The sequence below is a fragment of the Leishmania major genome, chromosome 22 (genome assembly GCF_000002725.2).
Source record: "Leishmania major strain Friedlin complete genome, chromosome 22".
NCBI lineage: Eukaryota > Euglenozoa > Kinetoplastea > Trypanosomatida > Trypanosomatidae > Leishmania > Leishmania major.
The window spans coordinates 140,020-158,855 of record NC_007263.2 but is presented as its reverse complement, the minus strand read 5'-3'; the positions used below and the strand labels follow the sequence as shown (position 1 = coordinate 158,855).

General features: G+C 59.9%; 5 protein-coding genes and 1 pseudogene across 5 annotated transcripts, besides 1 other annotated feature; all 6 read left to right on the top strand.

Moving 5' to 3' along the window:
* Positions 1-425: 425 nt before the first annotated feature.
* On the top strand, positions 426-1,781 carry LMJF_22_0390 (putative DNA primase small subunit; the record flags this gene model as incomplete). The annotated part of the gene is made up of 1 exon (XM_001683140.1): positions 426-1,781. One exon carries the CDS (start codon positions 426-428, stop codon positions 1,779-1,781), a length of 1,356 nt encoding a protein of 451 aa, XP_001683192.1.
* Positions 1,782-2,792: 1,011 nt separating this feature from the next.
* Positions 2,793-6,629, top strand: LMJF_22_0380 (conserved hypothetical protein; the record flags this gene model as incomplete). Its single annotated transcript, XM_001683139.1, has 1 exon — positions 2,793-6,629. The coding sequence occupies one exon, from the start codon at positions 2,793-2,795 to the stop codon at positions 6,627-6,629; it is 3,837 nt and encodes a 1,278-aa protein (XP_001683191.1).
* Positions 6,630-7,465: 836 nt separating this feature from the next.
* Positions 7,466-8,290, top strand: LMJF_22_0370 (hypothetical protein; the record flags this gene model as incomplete). The annotated part of the gene is made up of 1 exon (XM_001683138.1): positions 7,466-8,290. The coding sequence occupies one exon, from the start codon at positions 7,466-7,468 to the stop codon at positions 8,288-8,290; it is 825 nt and encodes a 274-aa protein (XP_001683190.1).
* Positions 8,291-9,061: 771 nt separating this feature from the next.
* LMJF_22_0360 (conserved hypothetical protein) lies at positions 9,062-10,093 on the top strand (the record flags this gene model as incomplete). The annotated part of the gene is made up of 1 exon (XM_001683137.1): positions 9,062-10,093. The coding sequence occupies one exon, from the start codon at positions 9,062-9,064 to the stop codon at positions 10,091-10,093; it is 1,032 nt and encodes a 343-aa protein (XP_001683189.1).
* Positions 10,094-11,271: 1,178 nt separating this feature from the next.
* On the top strand, positions 11,272-12,024 carry LMJF_22_0350 (hypothetical protein; the record flags this gene model as incomplete). The annotated part of the gene is made up of 1 exon (XM_001683136.1): positions 11,272-12,024. One exon carries the CDS (start codon positions 11,272-11,274, stop codon positions 12,022-12,024), a length of 753 nt encoding a protein of 250 aa, XP_001683188.1.
* A 759-nt stretch (positions 12,025-12,783) lies between these two features.
* LMJF_22_0340 lies at positions 12,784-14,174 on the top strand (annotated as a pseudogene).
* Positions 12,784-14,174: a sequence feature.
* Positions 14,175-18,836: the final 4,662 nt, after the last annotated feature.

Here is an 18,836-nt window from a genome sequence, read left to right as displayed (position 1 = left end):
ACGGACGAGCAACGCCAGCAACACGAAGGCCGGGGCGCGTTCAGCGACGAACACTCGTTGTCGGAGGACTTGCTGCGTGTCACGTGCGCTCGCAATCGTGGGGCCCCGGCTCTTTTTGGACTGAGAGCAGCGGGCTTGCTTGCTAGCAGGATCACCACACAGGCCAAGCATAGAACACGTACCGGACACAGATACATACATCGAAACACATACGTATACAGGCGCACAGGCGTAGAGGGCAGCTTGCCATCAAGCACAGCCATCACCGCTGCCACCAGCGTGCTTGCTGTGATCTTGCCTCCCTTTCCTTTTTGACGTTGCTGTTGTTCCTGCTCGTGTCTCTCTGCGCGCGTGTGCGTCTGCGCCGCGGGCGTTCGTGTGTGTGTGTGTGTGTGTGTGCAGGCGCTGATCTTTTCGTTGCCTCCATGCAGGTCATCAACGAAAACTCGCTGCGCGAGTTTTATGCGCACGTCTACCCCGTTGAACTCGTCACCCAATGGTTATCGTACCGGCTCAGCCAACCACGTCTTTCTGCGGGCTCCTCTGTGGCGGTGGTGAAAGGTGAGCCGACGGCGGTGTCGGGAGAGGAGAGTAAGGACGGGGTACGCCATGTGCTCGGCATTAAGGCGGAGCCATGCGACGCCGTGGGAGCTGCCGCAGGCGCCGACGATGAGGACAAGGAATGGCTGAATGGGAAGGGGGCTGCTGCCGCGGAGGGCTATCTGGCACGCCGTGAGTTCTGCTTCACCCTCATCGGTGACATCTTTACCCGTTTTCGGAGCTACCGAAGTTCTGAGGAGCTGCGCGCCGAGCTGGTGCGCTGCTTTCCCGAGAAAATCGACGTGGGCGCCGTGTACAACATTCGACCAAACCAGAAGCAAGGCCTCGCGAACGTCTTCCCGGTGGAGCGGGAGCTCGTGTTTGACATCGACATGTCAGACTACGACAATGTGCGCTCCTGTTGCTCCGGCAAGAGCATCTGTTCCTACTGCTGGGCGTGGATGTCGTGCGCGGCACACGTGCTGCACACGGTGCTGCGCGACGACTTCGGCTTCAAGTACATCCTGCCCGTGTTCTCGGGTCGACGCGGTATTCACTTGTGGGTGTGCGACCGGCGTGCCAGGCGCATGACAAACGATGAGCGAACAGCGCTGGTCGGGTACTTGACGGTCGTCGCACCCAAGACACTCCGCAGCACCATCGTGGCCGACCTGGCGAACCACCGCCTCATCCACCCAACAATCCGTCACGTGTTGCGTACACAGCTCGACCGCGCCTTCACTTCGCTTTTCGTAGCGTCTTCGAGTGACAACCCCAACAACATTCAGCATCATCCCACGGCTGCCTACATCGTGCATGACGCTACATCGGCTGTGCTGAAGCTCGGCCGTCGCGACGCCTTGAACCGGTTCCAGCAGCACGTGCACTTCCAGCAAGGCAACGTGCTGGACTGGGCCACCTACCTGCGTGCCCTCGGCTCGGAGCAGGAGGCCACGGATATTTTGCACGCTGTGCAGCTTCTGCTCATGTATCCGCGCCTTGACGAGCACGTGAGTACGCGGCGTGATCACCTGCTGAAGCTCCCCTTTTGCGTGCATCCCGGCACGGCCTCCTTGTGCTGCCCACTCGAGTGGGATGAGGTGGATGGGTTCCACCCGACAGAGGATGCGCCGAAGCTGCACGAAATGCTTCTAAGCCGCAGCCTGGATGTGCGGTGGACGCTGCCGCTAGAGCGCATGCTGAAGGACATGCGCACAGACGAAGACGAGAACTCCTCATGAGGGCCTTGGCTTAGTGCACACGTGGCTATGCGCGTTGGCATCCCTTTACGGGCACATGCACGCCGTTGGCTGACGCAGCTTTACACGGTGAGATGCGTCTCTCTCTTTACCGTATTTCATGTGCTGAGTTGGGCTGCTGGAAGTGCACGATATGCTTGCCTCGCCTTCCTCTATGTACTGAAAGCAGGATCTCTGCGGCGCAGTGTTGGTCGCAATAAATGAGGGCTGCATCTGTGCACGTTGAGCGCTTGTATGTATGCCGATGTGTTCACGCCGGCTCCTCGATCTCGGTGCTGACCCCCTCCTCTTCTCCCGCTGTCTCCGGCTTCTCTCTCTGTCGTTGGATAAGGTTTCGTCTCTCGCCAACTCGCTGTTGGTCCAGTCGTGACGGATTGAAGTTGTGTTGTCGTGTGGTCGCTGTCTGTGCCTGTGTGTGTTTGTGCGCGTGTGTGTGCAGGGAGAGGAGTGACAGCGGAGGGCGCGTTCCATCACAGCACGTTACCTCTCGTTGACGTGCGCGTGGCGCGCTACTCCCTGCCTCCCCCTTCTCTCGTGTGTGTCCAGGTGACTCTCCTCCCTCGTCTACACGATTCCAGTCGCTCTTACACTTCGCAGGAGCGCTGAACACATACAGCGCAAGAGCGAAAAATAAAACAGCAGTCTCTGTCAGTGGCGGAACAGGATGCCATTGTGCCGTTCCTCGTCCCTCTTTCTGATCGGTGCGCGCGCCGAGCATTCTCGCGCATATGCTGGCATGGGACTCTTCCCTTCCCCTTGACTCTCTTCCACCGCTGCGCGCTTCCCCTGTTTCTCGCCCTCCTCTCCTCGCCTCTCCTCGACGACCGGCGAGTTGCTCGCTCGCCCTCGCGTGTCGCGTGCGTCGTCCACGTTGCAGCCGTTTTTGTTTGCTTTTTTGTGTGTGTGTGTGTGCGTGCGTAGGCGTTTCCTGTCGTTGCTCGTCTGCCCTCCTCCGCTGAGCGTTTCTCCGAAACGGCACCGACTGAGCAGAAAATGTTCTTCGCGCCACCCGCAAAGGTGCCGCGGACGCAGCGGCTGACGATGACGAGCAGCTCAGCGGCGCCGTACGTCTACAAGCGCGCAACCGAGGCAGACAGCGGACTCGCCGAGGCATCGCCGACCTCTCTCGATGGCGCGGTGCTCTTCGATGCCGCGAGCGGATGCACGGTGCCGACTTCGAGCTTTCTCTCCGGTACCGGCACGCACATGTGCTGGCTGGTCGACGAAAACACGAAGCTGCTGCGCCTCTGGAACGTGAGTCGGCCAGGGTGGCAGACGGCGGCGCCACGGCTCGCAGAGATACCGTACTTTGCAGCCGCCAAGGAGGGACTGCCGCTGTTTGTGAGTGAGATGGGTGGCGAGGAGGAGTCGCTTGCGTTTTGCAGCGAGCGCGGCGCCATCTCGAGTCTCGACCACAGCATCGAGATGCAAATGATGGACGACGATGACGTTGCTGGCATGACAGCGTCGAGTTTTGTCTGCTCGCGGCGCTGGGTCAATGCAGAAGCGGTGCTGGTGACAGTGCTGGGGACGACGGCTGGGGTGCTTGTCGTGGACCTCAAGTACGACGGCGCCCACACGGCAATGAGGCTCGATCGCCGTGACCCGGCGTCCTTTCGATGGGCGCGCGGAGGGCACAACAACCTGCCCCAACGCAGCGGCGGCGGCGGCGACACGGAGACGAGCGCGGACACCCTGTTCACTGATTGTGCAGAGGAAGAGAGTCAGCAGCGGGTGTCGAGCGAGTACTCGGGCACAGGGCGCCCTTTTGCTTCTCCAAACACTTCCAGCTGGCTGTGGCACTCACTCAAGTGCTTGGTCACCGGCGGTAACAGCCCGAGCGGCGATCGAGAGGATGACGACGGGACAGGCACCGGCAGTGCCGCAAGTGCGTCGCCTGTGTGGCCACTTTCAGCCGCTGGTAACGGACAGCGTGGTGACAGCCCACTTGCCTTTACACACGTGCAGTTGCGCTGCCACTACCCTGCGCAGGTAGTGGCGATAAGCGCTTCAGGTGAGGTCTTCCTGTTCGATTTCAGTCCGGTGCCACCGGCGGTGGCAGGGGTAGGGCCGCAGCCACGCATTTCTATTAAGTGGGCCACGTCGCTCCCAGCATCGCTGGGGCGCAGAGGACAGATCGTTTCCTGCACGGAAAGCCAGCACAAGGTGATCGTTCTCTACTACGTTCGCAGCAGCTCGGCGCACCCGCTCCCAGCGCTATGGCTCGTGACGCTGGATGCCTCTCTGGGAAAGGTCGTGAATTATGTGGTGCTGAACGCCGTCGCGGACGTAGTCAGCGCCGCCGCGCGCCTGCCGCCCCATCACATCAAGCTGTTTTCTTGTGATAAACACCGCGAGGTCCTCATTAGCGTCGGCGCGTACGTGCTGCGCGTGAACAATCAGGTCGGGGTGCGGCAGCCGTGCTCTAGCGAGGACACCGTCTGCTTCGCCCACCTTGAGCAGCCCGTGGCATCGCTGTTGCTGGAGGACGGGAGCCTCGTCACCCTCGACGCTAGCGGTCCACACCTAACCGTGAGAGATGTCCTGGCGGGCCGCATGACGCACGCTGCCGGTGGCGACGGTCCCAGACGTGTGCACGACGGCGACAACTCCGGTGAGGCAGAGTTGAGGAGCATCCTCGACGCAGTCCGCACCGACTCCAAGCTTTCTTTGGACAGTGCGGTGCTTTACGCGAGTGAGTCGCTCTCGTCCTCGCCGGACTTGCCGCACCAGTGCCGCCACGGCACCGGCAACTGGGCCCGTCGAAACCTAAACGCTGAGGATGAGAACATTGTACTGCGCGTCACGCGGCAGCTCACGTTCCAGCAGCAGGCGCACCGCTCCTTCGTTATGGCTGTCTTGCGCCACCAGCAGCTGCGCACGCAGCTTTCACATGCGGCCATGGCGCAGTTGCTGTCGGTGCAAGAGGCGCTCGTGTCCTTGTGTGCGCTGCGCAGCATGCAGAATGTGGGGCTGCAGGCGGAGCACTTTTTCGGCGCCAGCGACGATGGCGTGACACAGCGGATTCTGCCTCCCTTCAGCACCATGCTCAAGACGGCGCCGAGCGGCGGCGGTGCCTACCTGGTGCAGCGCCGTCCCTCTCGTCATCACAACACCCAGGACAGCGTTAATGACGCGTCGAGCGCGCCGGCGGCTCCGCGGCTGGTGAAGAGCACGGAGCAGATGGCGCGTTGCCAGCAGATCATGCGGCGCGCCATTGTGGCAGTGGCGGAGGCCATCCGGGCAGAGCAGAAGGCGGCAGCGAGTGGTGTCTCCGCCCGTCTCCAAGGCAGCGTGGAGGGGTTGACAGCCGCTGAGATTTGCTTTACGAACCCGTTGAACCTCGTGCGACTGCTCCGCTTCCTTGTCGTGTACATGACCGAGGTGCAGCAGACCGTCTCGCTGCCTCTGGAGGAAAAGTTTGCCGAGTGCTACGCGGCAGGTTGTATCTACGTGGTGGTTGCGCAGACCATTGTTGAATCGCGTGAGGACGTGCGGAGAGTGTGCGAGATTTCGAAGGGCGTCCTGGCGTGCCTGTGGACCGCCTCCAGCGATCCCGTGAGTGGTGTTGCGCCGTGCTTCTCACAGGCGTGTGTGCAGCTGTCCAACATTCTGGCGGACGTCTGCGATGCAGCGTCAAGCAACCTTAACGACAGTAGTGACGGCCACGCCAGCGCCGGCGACGGCGCAGCGCGCGCGGCGAGCGAAGCCGCGTTTGCCTCACTCACGCTGCGCCACAAGTGTGACATGCTGGACGTTATCGCCTACCTGCTGTACTTTTCGCTGGCCAACAGTCTTCACCACGACAGCCGTTTTGTTGCCTCAGCCGTGACGAACACCCTCCTCCGCGCGCCGTTCCTCACTGGACCGGTCGGCTACCCGTACGGTGCCCCCACCGCGTCTCGCGGCTGCGCAGAGATTGGGCGCCGTGTTCTGGGCGTGTGCGAAACGCTGGCGCTGCGCTTCGACGCAATGCCGATCCTCATGGTGTTTGCACTTTCCACGCCGATCGACGACCCGGCGAGTTGCCCGGAGCAGTACGAGCGACTCCAGTGCTACTGCCAGCAGAACACCCTTGTCCTCGACGCCGCACTTCAAACGCTCTGGGAGCAGCGCCGTGAGTGGGAGCTGCTGAGTCTGCCTGCTGTGCTGCCTGGCTGTCCTGACGCACGCACTCGGCGGAACAGCTTCCTGGAAGCGCAAGCACCGCACTTGCTGTGGCTCGCCGACCCAGGTCGCTACGACGCCCTCACCGCCGAAGGACAGGCCAGCCCCCCCTACATCCCGTACGGGGAGGGCCAGCTCCAACACCGCAGCCGGTGCAATGCGCTGGCACGCCTGGCATGGGTAGCGACTGGGGCGGCACCGTCGAGCCGCTTCAACGATGTGGAGCTGTCGGAGTCGATTGTGGCGGCGCAGCAGGAGTTCCTTGCACCTGACTGCAACAACGTCACGCTCGGCCCACAAGCGGTGGTGCAGCGACTGTTGGAGATAGAAGACTGTGTGGCGGCGTGGGCGCAGGCGGCCGTGATTGCCAGCCACACGATGCAGCCAACCAGCGAGGACTTGCTGGTGCAAGTGCTGCGGCGTTGCCGAGCGAAGGATGGTGGGTCACGCCTAACGAACATCTACGCGAACAGCGTTAGCGAGTTAGAGACGGACGCAAGCTTGCGCCAGACAGCGCTGGGCCAGGTGATGGTCGCATGCGCCAAGCTTCAGGACGCCGAGACGCTGCGCCGCGTGGGTGAGACTCTGCTGACTGATGAGGAGCTCACGCTCCTCTCCTCGTGGCTGGCGTACCTTTGGACGGCAAGTCACGAAAGAGTGTAGAGTGGGCTTTACGACGAACGGGAGCCCAACTATGCGAAGGGCCTCACCAGGCCGAAGAAAACGAAGATGAAAGCAGACCTGTGTGCGCGGTAATGGCGGAGCGCCCGTACCATCTGTTACCTCCGCCGGCGTGTGTGTGTGTGTGTGTGTCTGCGCGCACCGGTGTCTACGGCCGCAACGCAGTCAACACGGAAAATGCGAACGATGCAGGTGTCGATGATGCTCAGAGGCGCGCCATTTTTTTTCTTGTGTTTAAGAGAGAAACAACGCCGAATGAAGACGTGTGACTCCACGGAGACGCACGGTTCCTCTTGCACAGGTTTCAGCTCTTCGAGCGTGTCACTTGGGCGACGAACGGAGAGTCTGCCGACTCGCGGCCCCCGGTGAAGTGGTACCTAGGGCGATGCGAGAGCGTCTCAAAGTGCACACCTTCATAGCATCAAAGAGAGGAAAAGACCAGTGACCCTGAATGCAGGAGCGCATCCCGTTCACGCAGAGACTTCGGGTGTAGGAGTCTTCTGCCAGCCATGGCAAAGCCTCGCGCTGTGGTCGCCGCCTCCGCCTCCGCCCCCGCCCCTCTCGCGCTGTCTCTCTACATTGACCCGTCCCTCCTCCCCTCACTACAACCGCTACGGCCCTACCGCTGTTCATTTTCAGCGTGTCATGGCCATGCGCACATACGCAGCAGGTAGTGGTCAGACAGCTCTGCACACGAACACATCTAAAAACGCGTGTGCGTACGACACCAACGCGCCTGCGCTGGTGTCGCAAGCAGAACGTCATACAGTGCTGTGCTTTTCAGTAGCAGTGGTGAAGGCGAGTCCCGCTGCACTCTCATGAAAGACGCATCATCTTTCCTCGATGTGCTGCTTGCAGCCAAAAAGCTGCAGGCCACCGAGCTCTTCGGTCCGTGGGATATGGACGCGAATGGGCACATTGCCATCGAACACCTCCGGCCGCTTCTCCGTAGCGTGTTTCCATCCTCGTCGAGCTTATCACAGCATGGCTGTGCCAGTGCCGTCGATCATCTGTCGGTTTCGCAGGTGAAGAGGGCGTACGAGAGTGTGACGCGGCGACCGTGGGCGCTTCCCCCGTCGCTCTTGACGGCGCCCGCTTCCGCGAAGCAAAGTCGCCGTTGCTTGGACCCGATGTACCTGGGACCTACGCTTAATGAAGTGCACGCCATCATTGACGTCTTGTGCGGCGGCGAAACGCAGCCGGAAGTGGCATTGAGGCTTGACAGCCGTGACCCTGAAGAGGACGCATCGACGTGGCTTGCGGAGGCTCGCCAACGACCGTCATCGAACACGGCGCCCCTCACGCCCACGACTGACACCATCGGGAGGCGCACCGCTGCGATGAGGGCGGTGCATCACCCCTCCCTTACAAATCACGCGCGGGTGGCCTTCCTGTATGGTTCCATGGAAGAGATCTACCGTACCTTCTGCCTCGCTGCCAGCTCACCGGGCGAGCCGGTGCCCGACACGCTTCCGATTGACGCAGCGCACCTGGGGCGCGTCGCGTGGAACGTTCATGCACAACGGCTCAAGCTATGGGAGGGACGCGCGCTGCACCAGCTTCTGGCTGCGACGGCAACCACCGCCGAGGCGGATGCCCACCTCACTCTGGAGGCGTTTGTAGAACTCTTGTGCACCACGTAAAGAGGGCCGTCCCGGCGCGCGCGTCTGAGTGTGGCCCCGAAACAGATGAAGGCAAGTGTACAGTATCCTTCGAGGAGAAGGTCTGTGACCACATAAACACCCACAGAGCAGAGAGAGCGAGAAAGGTGATCGTTAGGGTTCTCCCGCACGTGATGCGTGGCGGAGATGGGGCCCTGCTCCGCTACTTGATTCTGGCCACCAGAACCACCATCCGTACCGTGCCACTCTCAACCAACCGCTGCCCGTCGTCGCGGTTTGCGTTCTCTGCCCTACTGCGTCTTTACCAATCCACCCCCCCCCTCCCCTACCCCCTCCCTACCCCCCTCCCTCCCTCCCTCCCCCGTACACCTCGCTTTCTCGTGGATGGCATTCTTCGTTTCTCTCTCCATCGCCTTGTGCGAGTGACCGAGTGCTGGTCTTCGCCGTCCTGTGCCGGGCATATTTTGTCGCGTCAGCTTCCTTCACCCTCCACCGCTTTCAAGCGAACGAATTCAGCGGGCAGTGCGAGCAACCACACGTGCCCTGCTCGATACCTCCGATCCTCGCCCCGTTTTCCTCTCTTTCTGCTGCATCCCCTAGCACCGTCGCTCCCACGCGAAACGAGCGAGGCCGGCAGCACAACGGGAGGGTGTGCGGAGACGACACGCTCGCAGAGAGCGCTTCAAGGCGTCGCCCTTGCTCTACGCGTCGCTTGGTGTGCCGACGAGAAAGGGCGGCCCACAGGTTTCACGTTACAGTCCGCCATCCCAGCAGCGCTTGCCAAGTCTTGCAATGGTACTTCCGCCAGTGGTACGGGGCAACGGCGGTGGTGGTGGCCGCTGCTCAGCCTCAGGCCACACCTTGGAGACGTCTCTCGTCGGCAGTCTTCCCGATATCACTGGGAGTGACCTTGCTGAGAGCACCCTCGTCGCCTCGTCCCCGACAGAGGAAGTGTTGCGCGGCAGCCTTGACCACCTCGCCAAATATCTGCGACAAACCCAAGCGCGGGAGACGCGACAACGCACGCTCCTCGTGGAGGAGGCCCTGGCGCACTTCGCGGACATTATCCGCCGTCACGTCGCTTACCTGGATATTGCGGCATCCTGCGCCGTCCTGCAAGCCACACGAAACGCACAAGCGCAGGCGAAGGCGCGGCAAGCTCAGCAGTGGCAGCTGCAGATCTTGGAAGACGCGCTGCGTGGCACCGTTGCCGAGGAAGAGAAGCGCCGTAACGCGCACGCGCAGGCGGAGTTGTCGGTGCGCAGGTCACTGGTGCAGCTGCAACATGCTGAAGTGCACCCGGTGCTGCTGCGCGAGGCCTTTTTTCGGCTGATGCACGCCGAACACGTGCGGCGCTCCTTCCTGCACCGGGAGGAGGCACGCGCGGTGGAGGCGATGGGGATTCCGTCCTTCATCTCGCTTCCCTGCCGATCGGCGCCTCATGATGCCCCGTTTGGCTTCGGCGGTGGTGGCAAGGCCGACGCTAAGCAGAGTGTTGTGGAACTGAGCAAGCTTGACTTGATGGCCGGCCAGCGGTGCCCGTTTCGGTGTGCGGCGGACTGCCCATACATGCTACAGCGTACTCGGCAACTGGGCAAACGCTGGGCGGCTGCAGTGGCCAGCGGTGAGGACACGCGCGCCACTGCGGCCTCGCTCCGACTTGGCCGTCGCACAGCCTCTCCATCCCCCGTTTCCCGGCCGTCGCAGCGGTGGCGAGTGTCTGGACTAGGAATCACGGAGGTGGGCAAGCAGCGCGTGCGCAACGCGATGGCGATGGGGCACTACAGCGCCACTGCCGAGTTTCTGCCTGCATTACGCTTGTAGTCGCACCTAATGCGGCGTAGTGATGGGGGTGAGCGGTGCATCGCGCGTGCTCGTTCAGCGGTGAACGCTGGTGGGCCGCAGGAACTCTACCCCCTTCGCCTCCGGGGTTTGGGCGATGCTGGGGTGTGGCGGTGCTGCCGTCTGCTCTCTTGTCTGACCATTTTTTCTTGTGTCTCCTTCGCTTCCGCGCTACCCCGCCCGCACAAACTTTCTCGCAGTGCTGCTCTTCTTTTTTTGTCGATTTTGGTGATTTTCGGCTTGGAACTCTCTGATGTACAACAACGTGGCGGCGCACGTGGCTTGTGCAACGGCCGGGAGCGGATACACGCCATGCATCACCTTGCATCTCCCCGTGTCTGGTACTGAACATTCGACTGTCTGGGCTCTCGGACGCCTGCTGTTCAACTTTTGCTGTTTCGAGCGACACAGCTCCCTGCTACTTGGAACGCGACGCGCTCGGTGGCGCATGCATACACAGAAAGGGCACGCACACGCATGCTAAAGGAAGGGGCGGCACACGGACAAACAGACGACTACTCCCGATGGCTGTGCGGCAGGCGCTGCGGTGTGGGCGGAGGCGCGGCCAACTGCTGGCGTTGACGCTGCTGTCTTATGTCGCCTTTTGGTTGTCCGGCTCTCGCGCGACGAGGTCGCCGTTGTGCCCTCTCCAGCCTGGACGCCCTTCACCAGCCGTTCTCTCGTCGCGGATGCCACTCTTTGCTACCGCTGCGGTCGCCTCCCACCCCTTCACTACCCGCCCAGCCCAGCGCCACTCAACAATCTGCCGTCATAACCCTGCCGACGCCCGTGCGACGAGTTCACGACAACTGCCATGCTCCCTCTCGGCATTCTGAAACTGCTTGTGTTACTTTCTCTCTCTCTCTCTCTCCCTCCTGCACTGCATCTCTGCTTCCTGTGTGTGTGCGCCCCCCTTTTTTGTGTTGGGGCTTGTCTGCGGTGCTTGCCGGCCACAATGCACGCTCCTCTCTCTTCCATGGTGCGTATCGGGCATCCCCCTTGTGCGGTCCTTTTCCTCAGAAACAAGACACCCCCCCCCCACACACACACACAAACACAGAGAGGCACATCCGCGGATACATGCACATCTCTTTCTTCAGTGTACGACCGCACCCACGGCCTGCACACTGCTCCGTCTTGTGCTGAGAAGGGATGCGGGCATGGACTCTGCTGCCTCTGGTGTGCACCTGTCGGCAGAGGGCGCCCTGCCGGAGGAGCTGCAGACTTTCATGACAGAGCTGGGCCGTCTTGAGGCGGTGTCGAAGTCACGTGCGCAGGAGCTGGCCCGCGCAAAGGCGACGGAGCGGGCGCTGAGCGAGCAACTGGCGGCGGTCACCTACGTAGCGCAGAAGGCGCGGCACGCAAGGTTGCAGTTGGAGCTAGATGCAGCCGCCACGCAGGTCAGGACAGAAGGAGCAAGGCGCGAGGCCGCCGAAGATCGAAAACGGCTAAGCCACATTACCGCTCAGCTGAAGGGCGTTGAGGCACGCAGCATATCTCTTGACACACAGAATGAAGAGGGACAGGATCGAAGCTGCCATGACATTCCGCGTGAGGTCCCAGCAGGCAAGAGGGCAACAGCGATCACAGGGAACATGGCCACGTTGCCAAACACCTTCGCAGGTGATCACCAACTGTATCGCTCTCTCAACTGTATCCATAGACATCCGCGGCTGTCAAACCTTCTTCTCGCACCTCTTGTTCGGCTACTCCGAGAACTGGGTGCGCAGTACACGGCAGCTCTCGACGACAAGAGCCTAGCTGAGCGGGTGGCGCCTCCGCTGCACTCGCTGTGTTCGTTGGATGCCTTCCAGGTGTGGTTGCGCGAGCGCGCCTGCGGTGCGCTGACGGATGAGGACGTGCGTTCTCTTTTATTCATCGCGAACGTGGCAGATCGCCACGTCGCCGGCTGATGGACGCGCAGGATTCTTTTCCGCCCAAACCAGCGTGGCTTAAGACGGGCTTCGCACCTCCTCGCTAGCGAGGGACAGAGGCAGCACACGAGAGGGACTGCCCGCTACCGCTGTTGCACTGCTATACTCAGAGAACAAGGAACGCAGCTGTACAACCTGGCCAGGAAGGCGAGGCATGGCTGAGAAACCCGGCGTGGGACACACCGGACTTGCGCACTCGGGTTGTCGGAGGTCGTCGCGCATGGGAATGTGTTTGCGTCCGAGCGAAGACGCAACGTCGCTGCGACGCATACGCATGATTACTTCTGCCTTTGGCGTTCTCCTCGCTAGAAGGTGCGCCACTGCGGCCGCCTCTCTCTCTCTCTCTCTCGCATTCCTGTGGGACCCCTTTTTTTTTTGCTTCGCACCGAGTAACCGTGAAGAAACGGGGTGCGCACACGCGAGGCTGCACGCGGCCACGAATTTCTACGAATCCTCCCCTCTCTCCATCGCTCTGTGTGTGTATCGCTCTTCGTGATTGTGTGTGTGTTTGTGGGGTGCTCTGCTGGATTGGCTTCTCTTTCTCTCCTTGCCTGCCTACACTTCGTCTGTTTCACGTGCCCCCACCGATCTGCGCATGCGAAACACCATTGTGCCGCTGCATATCCGTGATCGTCTGCTGCAGTGCAAACACGACATCACATCACACCACACTCTGCCTGCCTGCCTTCTCCGTATCATGAGCGGGTCTCTTTCTGTGACTGCGGCTTTATTCTGTGCATGTATGCGTGTGTGTGTGTGTGTGTGTGTTTTGCTCTTAGTAGCGCGAGTAACACGGCCCTCTCAACTCTGACACTTCGTGGGTTGCGCTCGGCAGAGTTGCTGTCTGGTGTGCCGATCAGCAAACAGCTACGACAGCGAATCCGCGCCAGCACGTCAGTCCTCCGTCGACCACCATGCCTGGTTGTGGTGCTCGTCGGTGACGGTGCCGATTCGATCCACTACGTCAACCACAAGATGCGCGCCGCCGCGGATTGCGGCATTGAAGTGCGTCTCGTCCATCTTTCCGCTACCGTTCAGCAGATTGAGCTTCACAGGACTCTGGCGGCCGTCAACGACGACGTCGAGGTCGACGCCGTCCTTCTTCAGCTGCCGCTGCCACCTCACCAGCGTACTCGATCGGCACTAGTCCACATCCACCCAGGCAAGGACGTGGATGGCCTCCACCCCTTGAACGCCGGCAGCTTCTTCCTGCAGGAGCAGAGGTCGCGCCTGCATGCACTTGTCGTGGCATCCTCGGCGGCACCAGCGTCACTCGTCGACCAGCAGGCGCAGGGAATGGTTGAAGAGATGCTGTTGCCGGCAGCCCACAGCAACGACATGTCTACAGTGGAGGGTCCTTAAATGCTTTCGTCCTCATCGTCGTCGGCAACTGCCGGCATTGCTTCCCCGTCGTCGCCGGAAGGCAAGTGATTCCCACGGAGCAGCGCGAGGACCCAAGCACCTCCCCCGCCGCGACCTGCACGCCGTGATCGTGAGCAGCAGCGGGGTGGTGGGGGTGCCGACGGCGGCGCTGCTGCAGTGCGCGGGCAGCTTTGTCGTCACGTTGTGCAGTCGCCGCAACTCGCTCGACACCATTCGACACGTCGCGCAACAGGCGGACGTGCTCATCACGGCGTATGGAGTGGCCGATGTGTTCGACCTGTCGTTTGTTCGAGATGGCGCCAATCGTGATCAACGCGGCCGTCAATGAGTCGGCCGGAAATGACGTGCCAGGAGCAGGCAGCGGCAAAGACAGGCGGCAGCGCGCGAAAGAAGGGGGCATCAGCGGCGGCGTCGACATAAATTCGGTGTCCGCTGTTGCCGCGGCAATCACGAAGACACCAGGCGGTGTTGGCCCCCTTACGGTGTCGCACCTGATGTTCAACGTGTTGAAGGCGTATCAGCTGCGGCACGACAACGAGCTTCACTACAGCATCTACACAGAGTTCCTGAAGATGTATGGCACGTACGAAAAGGTGCGGGGCCATGCGCCGCCCCCCGGGGATATCATTCATGGCCGCTCCATGACAGGTGTCAGCGAGCGCAGAAGTGGTACGCAAGCCGGCCAAGGTGGCGCCCCTTGCGGCACGCGCGCCGGTCGTGCAGCGTGGCATGATCATGTCACTCGATGAACCAGGTAAGGCCGCGGTGGCGCTCGAAGCGAGTGCGGCAGAGGAAGAGTGTGATGCCAGCGACAATACAGACGCCCGCAAGGAGAGCTACCGCGCTTGAGATGCATGTCTGGTGCTGGACCTCGTCGTTGGGGCACGGGTCGCAACGCGCGTGTGTGCCCAAGTTTGTGTACTTGTGTGGGCGTGTGCGTGTGCGTGTGTGGTTGATGGAGGGGGCAGGGAAGGGGCGGAGGCCAATACTTCTGCGTGCAGGTGCGTCTTACCTTCTCTCGTTGTTGTTTCGAGGAATGGTGAGAATGCAGCGGCTCCAGCTGCTGTGTAGGGTATTGAAGATCATGGTATGCTCTTGCGCTGGTGTCGAACTCGGTCATTCTCTCTCATGCCGCACGTGGGTGTCTGCATAGGTCGCCCACACTCTGTTCGTTGCTCCTCCTCGTTCTTCGCGTCTCCCATGTTTCCTCAAACTGAACAGATCCGTTTCTCAACGTGTCTGTGCGTCACCGTTATTTTCTCTCTGGTTTCCTTCCATGCTCTTGGACTCGTCGTCTTGGGGCGCGGTCGTCGACGTCCGTGCTGTGTGATGGACTCCGTACCCATTCATTCACGCACACCTTTCCTTCTCTCATTTACTTGTGCTGCGGCCGTCGTTGTCGTGCATGCATCGACGCCCCTTTTGTCGGGTGGGTCAGCTTTTCCTCGCCGTCTTTGACTGCTGCTGCGGAAGCGTTGGCGCGGTTGACTGTGGGGACGCCTTCCACGACGATGCCCCGTTCCCCTAGCCACGCGACTCTCCGCTTCTCCGTCACCGTAGCTTCTCGTATCCTTAGCACCTACTCATCGTCTCAGTGGGATTTAGAGACACACGGGACACCGCTAATGGCACAGAATCTCTTGCCTCACGGGTCGTGCTGAGACGCACGGCCATGCCGCGCCTCAGCACCCCTTCCACCGCCACCGACTCGCTTCGTTGCTGTTTCTTTGCTCGCTACCGCCGATTTGGTCGTGGATCTGCTGAGATCGTACCTTCTCCCTCCGTCCTCGGCTATCGCGCCCATCAGCTATGTCGTGGAAGCAGGTGGTGTGTGGTGCGGTCGCGAACACAGCAGATGTGCAGCGCGGCCGATAAGAGCACCACGCATGACGAGAATGTGAGAGGGGGGGGGCGCACGTCCAACTCTGCGCTGGGCTCCCTGTGGGGAGTCGGTGCTTTCATCTTTGGCCCGGCATCTCACCGACCAGCTACCGCGCACGTACGCTCATCTCCTCACACACACCACCGCGTTATGTGAAAACTCGTCCTCGTCCCCCCTTTCTTCTCTCCTTCTGCATATCTTCAGCGTGCTGTCTTCTCAAGGCAGAGGTGCCACTCGTATGAGAAGGCGCGCACGCACTGTCTCTCTCTCTCTCTCTCTGTCTGTCTCGGCTCATACAAGCTTCACCTTCGTCGTCACGGCCTTTCTAATCATTGTCACTCATTGTTGGGTGTGGCCGCTCTGTGCTGCTTCTCTTCTTTTTTGTTGTTGGTGGCACGAGGCCCACATTCCGGTGACGGACTCCTCCCTCCTGCGCCCCACTCCACCCAAGGTAAACAAGCAAATTGTTTCACACAAGGATATACACACAGACCTCTCTCTGTATGGGCACGAGTACTCGTGGCGAAGGAGTTCGTTTCTTGAGTGGTTTCGCGGTTTTGTTTTGCCTCCGCCCCGTTTCGCTCACGCTGAAGCCACCCCGTGTTTCTCTCTCCTCAGCTCTGTCGTTTACTCGACAGGCCCAAGCGGGAGATCACTCACCTCCGCATCCGGAGCACACACACACCCACCTCTAAAGCTGTCTATATATAAAGGAGCAACATACGCACGCACGCACACACACACACACACACACACACACACACACATATACACACAGAAAAAAAGACACCCCCCTTCAGCAGCGAGAGCAGAGGAGAAGCAGGCTGAGGAGACGATAAGGGCGGGGGAGCCACGCCATTCGACAGCAGCAGCAAAGAAGTAAATAAGCGGGATAGGGTCTCTGAGAGGTGTATATCGGCTGACGTGAGCTGGTCTGCCTGCCAGCACTCGTGTGTAAGTGTGTGTACGTGTGTGTCCTTGTCGACGTCATTGTGCCTCAGTGGGTTCTCCCCACGAGAGAGCCCGCCGAGGAGGACGGCGGACAGACGGGACAAAACCGAAGGAATAAGGGAAAGCCGCCTCTCTCTCTCTCTCTCTTTCGGCAACTGTTGTTGCTGAAGACGGTAACTTGGACTCTCACGTTCCCGTGCACCCAACAACAGCAGAGCTCTCTCTATCCTGCACACAAACACACCGCCAACGCCAACGCCGCCCCACAAACGAGTGCTTGTTGCTCGTCAGGTCCCTCGCCCTCACCCACATCCTCCTCCTGACAGTGCGCACGCATCCTTCCCTGAAACTGGTGCGCCACCGATCACCCCTACCCTACCCCCACCCTCGCAAACCCCATCATTTACGCACAGCCAAGCGCGCTTCCGAATAGCTGACTCTCGCGTTTCTGCTCTCCTTGTGCGCTGGCTGTGATATTACATCAAAAAATTGCCCCTAGGAAACGAAATACTTTTAGGTGCACTCCCTCCCCCAGCACCACCTTTCACTGACAAGCCGACACGTAAGACAACGCATCTTGAGAGGCATATTGTTGCCGCGGTCCCAACCCCCCAACCCCCACTCTCCTCGTCCCTCTCCCAATTCCTCGCGCTGTATTTGCTTTTCTTTGTCGTCGTACAGGATTGTTTTTGACTTCGTTTTTTTTTGTCTTTTTTTTTCGCTCGTTTGTTTGCTTGCCACTCCTATCACCCGATCGCGCTTCCTCGCACGCACCTTCATTTGCACCGCCGCATCCTCTCTGCCCGCCTCTTGCTGCTCCCTCAAATTTGTTTCTCCTCCTTTCATCTTTATTTTTTGTATTTCCTTCTCGCTTTCGTCTTCGAAATTCGCCGGCTTTCCTCCTCTCGTTGTCTTCCGAGTGTGCGTGCGCGTGCGTGTGTGTGTGTGTGTCTTCACCCCCGCCCCCCTCCCTCCCTACCCTCTCTTTCCATCTCTTTTTCATTTGTGTGTGCGTCTCTACCTCTCTCTCTGTGTGTGTGTGTGGTGTAGTGTGGTATGGTGTGTGTCTCCCACAACGGTGCGAGCCTTTCATCCTGTAACTCGGTAGCAGAGCCAAACAGTGCAACTCCGTCCCGCATCTTTGCTCTCACCCGTCCCCCGCTCTCTCTCTCTCTCTCTGCGTGTGCGTGCGGCCGAGTCTTCACTGTCGGACCTCACGTGCGACCGCACACGCTTGTCGTTTCTCTTTCAAAGGCATCGGAGAGGCACGCGACAAGAGCCGATCGCAGAGGGTGGTGGAGCGAGAGAAGAGGGTCTTGTGGCGGTACGTGGTGAGTGTCGGCACACAGGTGTGTATGTGTACGTGAAGTGAGGGGGCTTCGGTTGTTTTGCTGTTTTTCGTCGTTTTTTTTCTCTCTCTTTCTCTGCTTTTGTGAGTGTCTTTTTCTTCGTTGTTTGGTTTATTGAGTGCAAGCGCGATCATTCAACGCTCATCCGTTTTTTTTTGTACTGTGTGTGTGTGTGTGTGCGTGTGTGTGTGTGTTGTCGATCGGTCGGTCGGCCTTTGAAGACGAAGTTCGTTGTTGCTGTTGTTGTGTTCTCTTTTTTTCCGTGCTTTCTCTGTATGGGTTTTGGGGGCTGCCTCTTCTTTGGCGGATACTCTAGACTCTAGAATCTGTGCCACGACAACCACGTTCAAACGACTGCCACCTTTTAGTTGTTCTTCGTGTTTTCGCAGGAGAGCAAGATAGACGACTACGGACTCGCAAGCGCTCGCATACATACACATTCTCGTCTTCTGGTTTTCACGGTGGTGTTGCGCGCCAACGGCTCCGACACATACACGCACACACACACACACACACACACACACACACACAACTAAAATCACCGCCGCCCCCAGTGCAGAAAAGCAGGTACATCTTGCCTCCCCTGATTTGGTCGACATATTTTTGCCCTTTCCGGTGTGCTACCGGTGCCCGCTGTGCTTCTCCCGTTCGCTTCCCACCTCTTCTTACGACTGCCTCTACAGTTGCTGCTGTGCCCGCATCTGCCGCCGTTTCTATTGCCCGCTCCAGAGCTGCACAAGAAAAAGCAAAGAAAAATACGCAAGCGACAACGCGAAAAGCTGTGCCTTCCCCCCCCCCCCCGACACACACACACACACACTTTCCGCTTCCACTCTCATTCCCCTCTTCTCCTTCGATTGTCTTGGTCTGTGCCGCTGTCACTTCCGTGTCTCCGTCCTTGCCTGCATTGGATCGTTTTCCTTCTTTTTTTTTGTGCGTGTTTTGTGCCACGTGTTGTGTGTGTGCGCTCAAATCCGTTGTGGCGGCACCCCGTCGCCTTTACCGGCAACGTTACGCGAGAGCACGTCATTAGAAACATACATAAGGGAGTGCGAGGAGGGTGTGTGTTTGTGTGGGGGGGAGGGCTATTGAGGCGGGGGCCGCATTTTCTATTTGGGGTTTCTGTTGTTGTTGTTTTTACCCTTTTTTTTCTATCTGTGCGTGTGGAGTGGTGGTGGTGGTGGTGGTGGATCCGTTATCAACTCTTTCTGTGGGGAGGCGCGTTT